Source organism: Lampetra planeri, chromosome 50 (assembly GCF_965212315.1).
Source record: "Lampetra planeri chromosome 50, kcLamPlan1.2.h2, whole genome shotgun sequence".
Lineage (NCBI taxonomy): Eukaryota > Metazoa > Chordata > Hyperoartia > Petromyzontiformes > Petromyzontidae > Lampetra > Lampetra planeri.
The window spans coordinates 5,910,222-5,920,327 of record NC_136156.1 but is presented as its reverse complement, the minus strand read 5'-3'; the positions used below and the strand labels follow the sequence as shown (position 1 = coordinate 5,920,327).

Here is a 10,106-nt window from a genome sequence, read left to right as displayed (position 1 = left end):
TATTCCTTCACAATTGTAATAATCGGGAACCTGTTGTTTACACTCCTAAACCTTTTACTTCCGATGGACCTCTCACAACCCAGCCACTCCCTGTCCTTTCCAGGTGTAACTGCATTCCAACTGCAATCTCACCCCTTTGTATATCGACCAGAGGTCGCAAACGGGTTTTGATTCCTTACCCGTACCCGGCCGCACCAGGGTACCCGGCCATACCCGTACCCTACCCGTACCCGGCCGGGTACGGGTAGGGTACGGGTATCGGGTACCCGATTGCGACCTCTGGGATGAAGCCATGTTGTAGGCGCGGGTGGGTTGATTCTAGGAACTTGAATTGTGAGAAGAGACAAGACGTTGGGAAGTGAGTGACAAACAGTTACTCACCAGTGACTCACGGCCTACCCGTACCCGGCCGCACCAGGGTAGCCGGGTATCGGGTAGGGTACGGGTATCGGGTACCCGGTTGCGACCTCTGATATCGACTCTCCTCCTCCTCCTCCCTACATTGCCCCAACTCACAGCCTCGTTGCTGCCCGTTAACTGCCCCGTTGAGTGTCGACTTTGGGACCGTCCATAAATGACGTCACGCGATTTTGGACGAGTTTTGCCCCCCCCCCCACTCTCGTCACACGGCGTCACAAAAAGTCAGCCCACCCCCCTCAAATATGACGTCACAAAGCTCTGCCCCCCCCCCCCCAACCATATTTTCATTTTGAAAATAAAACATGCTTCAAATCGCTTTAAACTATTGTCATTGTAGTGCGTATTTAATGTGGCGCTGAACTCTGATGTTGAACGTGTTGTCTATATTTATTTAAAGTTGCGCATTTAGATGTGACGTCACATTTCACAACTGTCTGACCCTCCCCCCCCAGGTGCGTGACGTCATTTATGGACGGCCCCTTAGTGAATAAAACGTGTTGCCTCCATCCTCAAGAGTGCGTTTCGATAGAACCCATGACACCTGTATGTTGCCATAACAAAAGTAACAACTCGCTAGCGGGCCAACAGTCGGCCAGAGGTCGCAAACGGGTTTTGATTCCTTACCCGTACCCGTACCCGGCCGCACCAGAGTCGCAAATGGGTACTCGTTCCCTACCCGAAATGAGTGACAAACGGTTACTCACCAGTGACTCATGGCCTACCCGTACCCGGCCGCACCAGGGTCGCAAACAGGTACCCGTACCCGGCCGGGTACGGGTAGCCGGGTATCGGGTAGGGTACGGGTATCGGGTACCCGATTGCGACCTCTGCAGTCGGCCCAGTTGCGACCTCGGTATTCTGAGATGCCACCAATAATTACGAGCAGTGCAAAGTCCCAGAGTGGGTGAGGTGGGTGTGCCACTTGACAATCCGTCGCCTATGTTGACACACGCCGACAGGTTGGTTGACTCACTTAAGGCTGAGTTGGCCTACAGGGTGGGAACGGGAGACGGGAGCTGTGGCCGCCTTACTCACTCCTCGAGACAGCTTCGGTCCTGACAGCACAGCTCAGAGTCACCGCCATCCCCCACCACCGACACCATCATTGTCACCATCAACATCACTAGCATCACCAATGCCACCACCACCAACATCGCAATTATCACCAACATCATCATCACGACCATCATCACCGTCACCATTCGCATCATCAGCACCATTGCCACGACTAAAATCCCCACTACCACGAACATTACCACCACTACCACCATCATCATCATCACCACAACCATCAATCACCACCACTAACATCACAAACCCCACCACTACCACCATCATCACCAACCCCACCATTGCCGCCATCACCATCAGCACCAACACTACGTATCGCTACCATCATCATCATCACCACAACCATCAATCACCACCACTAACATCACAAAACCCACCAACACCACCACCACTACCAACAGCAACAACAGCTGCCGCTTGCGTGAAGCTGTCACACGTAGCAACTTGATGGCAGGAACTGACTGATCTCGAACCGAGGTCTGGCTATGCGGACCGCCAGGGTTACTGACTCAACGCTGTGCTGGAACTTTATCGCGGTATAAACGGCAACACGGATTGTGTGGTGCACAACCATCTAGAACTGCTGCCCCCAATGAACACATTCCTGCGGAGGGAGCTGGTAGGAACGTTGGGTTGCTCGGTCAATGGCCAGGGTCAACGGCGGCGTGGTGTATTCCGCAAATATGCCCGACTGTGAGGGAGGGCACAAGCCGGCGTGAGTAGGTTAAACATTGAGTTTTATAAGGCCACCATGGGGTGACCAGCCCCTCACCAACCCAGCCCCCCCCCCAACCCAGCCCCACCCTCCCCACCCAGCCCCTCCCCACCCTCCCCTCCACACCCTCCCCTCCCTCCCCACCCAGCCCCTCCCTTCACGACGGACGGACGGACACAATAATCCCATGTGGGCTGGTGTAACCAGGATGTTCCTACCAGTAATATTTGTCCGTAGCTGTCAACCCGTACGGTTTACCCCGGATTCTCGTACAGGGAAATTGAGTTTCCAAGGTCCATATACGGCGTTACAGCCGTTTCAATGCGGGCAACGTTTTATTTGAATTTAATGTGTGTGCGTTTCTCCCTTGTGATGGGACTTTGTAGCATGAACGTTGAGGTTTAGCAGGGGCACGGGGTGACCACTAAGGTCTGAATTAGTCTGTAATAAGGTAGGGCGCTGATAAGGGGTTGACAGGTTTGCGAGTTGGTGAGGAGTGTGGTATCAAAGTGGCAGCCCGACCCCTTACACAACAACAAGAAGTGACATTAGCCCCTAAGTGGCGGTGATGTCACCCCACACACCCCACACGCCCCACCCACACCCCACCCACACCCCACACACCCCCCCATAACCCCCCACACACACCCCTCACCCCCCACACCCCACACACACCCCACACACCCCACTCACACCCCCCCCCCCACACACACCCCACACCCCCCCACACACCCCACCCCCCACACCCCCACACACTCCCCCACACACACACACCCCCACACACCCGCCACCCCCCCCCCCACACACCCCACCCCCCCCACACACCCCTCACACACCCCACACCCTCCACACACCCCATACACCCTACATCCCCCATACACCTCATACACCCCCCACACACCCCCTCCACACCCCACACCCCCCACACACGTCACACACCCCACACACCCCACCCCCCCTCCACACACCCCACCCTCACCCTCACACCCCCCCCTACACCCCCCGCACAGCTGTGTAAGTGTCCCCCAGGAGGCCGGCCTCGTGTCGTCCGCAGGGATCGCCCCCGGCTGGAGCCGCCCGACGCGTTGCGGCGCTGTTCCACACACCCCTCCTCCTCCCCCACCTCCACCCACAGAGGGCATCATCATCACCATCACCACCATCACCACCACCATCACGCATCGTCATTGTGCGTTCTGCGGCTGCAGCGTGAGCGAGGTAAGGGAGCGCGCGCTTGATCTCGGGGAGTGGTGGCGCAGCGGTTAGGGTGGCGCTGAGATGCCGTTCGTGTTCAGCTTGTTGTCCCTCCCCCACCCAGCGCTCTACGATTAGCGCGGTTGGCTACGTACGGTGCGAAAGAAGTTCAACACACGAGCCGCGACGAACCCGGCGACCCGAGTTCGACTCCCGTTCGCGGCCGTCCGTGCCAAGGTTATCTGAACCCGTACTGGGGCTCCCCCTGGGGTCGACTCAGCCCTAAAACGAGTACTGTACCTGGTGGGACGCGTAAGTCAACATCGCCACTGGGGAGACAAAGGCGGCCGGGCGTGGTGTGTCGTGCCGGGACATCTTCATAGGCGCGTGCTCACAGCACTTACCCCAAGTCTGTTGACGGGCTACCCTGGGCAGCTTTGTCTTTGTGCCTTTGGGCTGTGGTCCCCGTGTAGGGGTTCATCGTTATCCGTTCTTCTCTGGCCACGTGAACCTGGGGCTGGGAAGCCGAGAGGGTGACCGCGGTCTGCCTTGGGCTGTGGTCGTGCCGGTCAACAGAGACTCTGCATCCTCAAATCTTGCAACTCAATTTTAACCCACTTCCCAATGTGGTATCGACTGCAAATTTTGTATACTTATGTCATACTGACGACAAGACTATATTCTATCATAAAACCATAAAAATATTTATTTTAAAACATTATACACGCTTTTATTTAACTCTGTTGTCGTATCCTCAAATCTTGTAACTCAATTTCAACCGTCTTCCCAATGTAGTATCGACTGCAAACTTGGTATAGGCATGTCATACTGATGACAATACTATATTCTATCATTAAAAATTAAAAATATATATTTTTAAACAATCTTTTTTACGGCTCTAATTGTCCACGCTCAACTGACGTTGGTTGTAAATCACCACGGCCCTATACATTATGGCCAAGCCTTGGGGCCACTTCCTGGAGTGGAGTTCTTCCATTACCAGTACGGCACATTTCATTAAAGCGTGTTTAAAAATAAAGTATTTTAAATATTACTTATTTATTACACGATTTTTATTAACTCACTCTGGCTGTTATATCCTCAAATCTTGTAACTCAATTTCAACCCACTTCCCAATGTGGTATCGACTGCAAACTTGGTATACTTATGTCAAACTGATGACAAGACTATATTCTATCATTGAAAATTAAAAGTATATATTTTTTTACATTATTTTTTAGATGTTATGTTTCGGCTTGGGTCTAATTGTCCACGCTCAACTGACGTTGGCTGTAAATCACCACGGTCTCCTTACGTTATGGCCAAGCCTCAGGGCCACTTCCTGGAGTCGTGGAGTTCTGCCATTACTAGCACGGTACATTTCATTAAAGCGTGTTTAAAAAAAAAAGCTTTTTTAAATATTACTCATTGCGGCTGAAATCGTGACGTCTCCGTCGAGAGCAATGGTATATCCATCGCCCCGCCATAGGAACGTGGTGTTTCCCATCCGCTGGCTCTGCTGCTGCTGCTGCAGGTGTTGTGCCACGGGGTGACGAGGCAGCGGTAGGCTTCGGTGCTCCACCAGGAGCGCACGTGGCCACAGGTAAATTCTAGATTTGAAGCTTTCGTGACTGCAAGGATTCATACTCTTAGTTTTTTCGGTAAAGTCACGTAGGTAAAAAAAATGAAATAAAAAGTAATAAAGATAAAATAATTAAAATCACGACGTTTCGGAGGCAACACAAGTCTCCGTCATCAGGTGGGACCGAGTGTTAACATCCCCAACGTTTTTCGTATTTGATTGTCAGCCAACACTGGTAAAAACAACATGGGCATTTTCGTTCTCTTCTATCATGTGCACCAACAGGTGCTTGTGCACAAACATGTCCACGTACACGTACACCTCGTGCTCTCTTTTAGCCCTGCCCCCCCCCTCTCAATACGTTCCATTCATTGGCTACCACATTCTGAAAAGCTCCCCTCCCTCTCCTCCCCCTTAACTTGTATTTAAGAACTTGCATCTTGGAATCCCTGCCTTACTTGATATAGCAAATCTGGCTGTGACGGTCCCACCTGATGACGGAGACTTGTGTTGCCTCCGAAACGTCGTGATTTTTATTATTTTATTTTTATTAATTTTAATTTCATTTTTTTACCTACGTGACTTTACCACAGGTAAATTGTTCGGTGGCTCCACCACTCTTGATCACCGGCGGCCCCAGTAGAGAGGGCCAGGGACCACCGAGTGTGTGTGGTGTGTGCTGACTCAATGAGTACCTGGTGCGGGTGTGTAAACATCGCCACTGGGGAGACAAAGGCGGCCGGGCGTCGTGCTGGCCACCCATCCCATCGTATGCCGCGTCGGCCCTTCATAGGTGCTCGCTAACAGCACTTGCCCTAACAGTCTGTTAAGGCTGCACGGGGGAACTTTGTCTTTGTGTGAGTGACACAACAAACAACCCCCGTCTTGCCAAGCAACGTGTGACCTATTAGACTGTGCTGTTTGTTACTGGCCTAGTGATGCTCTGGGCCTGTGATCAGAAATTGTTGTTGTTTTTGTTGATTGAAAACATCCCCGACAGTCTGTAATGTTCATGCACGACCTCTTTGTGAACAGTGCAACGTGTTTGAGTTGAAGACGTAACATTATGTAACACGATTTTTGTTCCTGGGTAGTAAGTCCTGTTTTCTAATAGCTTATGCCTCAAAAGTACTGTATATAGAAAATGGCTATTATTCCCCACAAACATTGATTTTGTGACCAGGACTTTATGTGAAGGAATGACACAAATGCACAGGTTTTCTCATTGAAAATAGGTACATTTCAAAATATAACTGTACTGGTCACAAAGTTTGTGGGGAATAATAGCCATTTTACACGCTTTTTAATTATTACACGCTTTTATTTAACTCACTATGTCTGTTGTGTCCTCAACTCTGTCTGTTGTCGTATCCTCAAATCTTGTAACTCAATTTTAACCCACTTCCCAATGTCGTATCGACTGCAAACTTGGTATACTTATGTCATACTGATGACAATACGATATTCTATCATTGAAAATATATATTTTTAAACAATCTTTTTTATATGTTATGTTTCGGCTTGGGTCTAATTGTCCACGCTCAACTCACGTTGGCTCTAAATCACCACAGCGCCTTACGTTATGGCAAGCTTCGGGGCCACTTCCTGGTGTCGTGGAGTTCTTCCATTACTCGTACGGTACATTTCATTAAAGCGTGTTTTTCAAAAAGTATTTTTAATATGACTTATTCTGTACTTTTGAGGCAAAAGCTATTAGAAAACAACACTTACTACCAAGGAACTAAAACATATGTTTTTGTTACACAGTGAATGATCAAGGCCGGCATGCTACTTGCTGGCAGAACGGCTTCTACAGAGGCAGCTGTAACAAAGAGAGAGATTCCCGCTCCACAGTTTGCATTGGTCAGTCACGAATTTGCATAGGTCAGTCACGAATTTTCATCAGTCAGTCACGAATTTTCATCAGTCGGGCACGAATTTGCATCGGTCGGTCACGAATTTTCATTAGTCGTCACGAATTTTCATTAGTCGTCACGAATTTTCATCAGTCGGTCACGAATTTGCATCGGTCGGTCACGAATTTTCATTAGTCGTCACGAATTTTCATCAGTCGGTCACGAATTTGAATCGGTCGGTCACGATTTTTTATCGGTCGGTCACGAATTTGCATCAGTCAGTCACGAATTTGCATCGGTCAGTCACGAATTTGGTGGTAATCTCAGAGGGTTACAGTGCAGTTATTCAGCAAGTTTCCAATGTTTTGTTTTAGCATATCCGTAAACGGCTTTTAATAAATAAAAAAATGCATCTCGTTTGAAGCCGCTGCCAAAGTATATTCACCAAATAATTAATTTACGTTTACTGCAATGCAGTGTTTTATGATTGTTTCACTGTGTGTGTTTTTCTAGGTGAGAGTTACTAAAAAGACCTGGTTCAACAAAGGAGTCTCGGTTCAACAAAGGGGGGCCTGATTTAACAAAGTGAGACCTGATTCAGCAAAGGGAGACGTGGTTCAACAAAGGGAGACCCGATTCAACAAAGGGAGACCTGGGTAAACAAAGGGAGACGTGGTTCAACAAAGGGTGAATTGGTTCAACAAAGGGGGACCTGATTCAAGAAAGGGAGACCTGATTCAACAAAGGGAGACCTGATTAAAAAAAGGAAGACCTGATTCAACAACGTGAGACGTTGTTCAACAAAGTGAGACGGGGTTCAACAAAGGGAGACGTGGTTCAACAAAGGGAGACCTGGTTCAACAAAGGGAGGCCTCGTTCAACAAAGGGAGACCTGGGTGAACAAAGGGAGACGTGGTTCAACAAATGTAGACCAGGTTCAACAAAGGTAGACCTGGTTCAACAAAGGGAGGCCTCGTTCAACGGCGGACATCAGCAGCACATTGCATCAGAGAATCAACCGCAGGCCAACGCGCAAAATCTCCTTCACAAATGTAAAATTAAAGACACGAGCCACAGAAGTGCTGCGACTGTGGCCTTGCAACCCAGATGGTGGCCCACGTGGTAAACCTACTGTGGCCTGCACTCATTCAATGGAGAAGAAATAGCAAAGCTACCCCAACTCTCCCGCAGAAGCCCTCTCGTCGTGGCTGGCAGACCTCAAACTTTGGCGTCTAGCTCATGAAGGCCAAGAGTAGAATTCGCAGCAAGTGAAACCGATCGCTCGGAGCCAAGAGATCTGCAGCAGGGATCGTCGGCAGTAGATGAAGATTGTCCAGAGAAAGCAAACAGACGCGTAGAAAACAAGTCGAAGTAAATGAAGATGCGGCTCGCGTCCTGCTCATGATAGCAAGCGTAGCACATTGACCGGCTGCAAACGGGTAGATCAAATGCGGTGTAAATGAGATTAGAGCAGCTGCACTCGAACATTCCACGTCTCACGAGAGACCGATCGACGGGGAGAGTAGACTCTCGTTTACATTTTTCAGTTCAGAATCAAAATATTTATTTGAACTGGTGGAATCCAATGCGCTTTAAAAGCTTTTTTTTTACAGATGTCCAGGAGGCGTTCTTAAACAGGCTTGAGCAACAGTCCAACGCCTCAACAGCAAATACTTATCACAGCCTTTGTAAGAAACGTTTAAAGTAAAAAAGAACAAACCGATTCGAATTCAAGCGGCAGCGAATCATGACTGCAGCCGCCACGGTGCTCAGATGCGCGGAGGTAGTGACGCTGAGCGCCACGTTCCTGTACCAGCCGCTCTCGGAGCAGCCGGCGTGGAGCCAAGCGGTGAGGCTCCTCAACATCCTGGCCAACGGCCTCACCCTGGCCCTGGCACCGGTCAGCCACGGGTGGCAGGGCGCGCCCCCCACCACCGCCGCCACCGCTGCCGCCACAGCCGGCGTCGACGCGCAGGACCGGCGCCGCGGCGAACCTTGGGCCGGAAACCGGAGCGCGGCCGAGACGCTGCGCGTGTGCACCTCCATCTACCTCCTCTTCTCCGCCGCCTTCTGGTGGCACCGCGTCCTCGTGACGGGCGGCGCCGGCCTCGCGGACCGCCACCGCCCTTGCCTCCTGGGCGCCCCGCACGGGCCCGGCTGCGCGCCCGCCCGGTGGCTCCCGTCCCCGCGGGACGCCTCGGGGGCGGTGCCGCTGCTCGCGGCCGCGCTGTTCGGGATCGACTTCGTCCTCTCCCGGAGGCTCCACCGGCGGCATCCCGTCACCTCGAGCGGAGGCGTTCTCCTGCTGGCGCAGGCGGCGGCCTGCGCCTCCGTCGTCGTCACGCTGCGCGAGTCTCCGGGCTGCGCCAATCTGCTGACGTCCCGGACTTGTCTGGCCACGGGCTGGCTCGTCCTCGCCGCCTCGTCCCTCGCTCTGCTGCGACGCCAGGAGACGGACGAGAGGGAGGTGGCGGTGGATGGGACGAACGATGCGCGGGAGGTTGCGGTTGGACTGTTGGCACTGTGTGGCCACTCCGTGGCTGGCATCTTGCTGCTGGCGTTCGGGTACGAGCCGACAAGGCCGTGTCCGCCCTCTCTTCTCTGCCTGCATGGACTCGCCGGAGCCATCTCGCTCGTGCAGCTCGTTCGCCCGGAGGCGCGGTGGCGCTCGGTGAAGTTACCGGATTTTTTGATGTCCTAACGATGCCGGTTTAAGACCCAGGGCGCTTCTGCCCAATCCTAACAAGAGCTGTTCTCTGTGCCTTGACCTGTCGTTCCGAGTCTAAAGCGGTGATGCTCACCCCTCCATCGTGTAGGCGCTACCTCGTGGCTTTGAACACGCGCACACAGAATACAGCGCGAGACCGCACGCTTAGCCACTAGCTTTGTCTCTTGTGTTGTACTGCGCTGCATGAGTGACATTAAAGAGGCGTTCCTAAGTGCTAAATATTATTCCGCAGAAGGAAATAACTGGACATTATTCTTTACTGTGTGGTGCCTGCAGTTGAAGACACAGATACAATGGAACAACTTCCACTGATGGGAGTCCAAGCACCGTAGTGAGTGTGGTCATTTATGCAGAATAACGCAATGAAATCCATCATTTATTTACCCACGTGAGGGCACATTGATGTTCGTCACCACTTCATGTGGATTCAATTTAACGACGTCCATTGCCCCTGGGTTGACGGTCAGGGGCGTCCATAGCGGGGTGCGCCCCCCCCCCCCCCAAAGCGCGGGGCCCAGGACAGTCGCCCCGGTTTGCCAT

General features: G+C 51.8%; 1 protein-coding gene across 5 annotated transcripts; it reads left to right on the top strand.

Annotated features, from left to right (window-relative positions):
- Positions 1–3,239: 3,239 nt before the first annotated feature.
- Positions 3,240–9,785, top strand: LOC144734185 (uncharacterized). Of its 5 annotated transcripts, XM_078616262.1 has the most exons (4): positions 3,240–3,424; positions 4,935–5,003; positions 6,750–6,845; positions 7,352–9,785. In XM_078616262.1, exon 4 carries the CDS (start codon positions 8,586–8,588, stop codon positions 9,537–9,539), a length of 954 nt encoding a protein of 317 aa, XP_078472388.1. In that variant the 5' UTR covers positions 3,240–3,424; positions 4,935–5,003; positions 6,750–6,845; positions 7,352–8,585; the 3' UTR covers positions 9,540–9,785. The 5 variants fall into 5 exon arrangements, with proteins under 5 accessions (XP_078472388.1, XP_078472391.1, XP_078472389.1 ...); XM_078616263.1 differs by lacking the exon at positions 4,935–5,003 and having other exon boundaries at positions 3,241–3,424; XM_078616261.1 differs by lacking the exon at positions 3,240–3,424 and having other exon boundaries at positions 3,459–5,003.
- Positions 9,786–10,106: the final 321 nt, after the last annotated feature.

Excerpts from the sequence above, each read along its gene's own strand:
- LOC144734185 (XM_078616265.1), top strand. The coding sequence starts at position 8,586 with ATGACTGCAGCCGCCACGGTGCTCAGATGCGCGGAGGTAGTGACGCTG.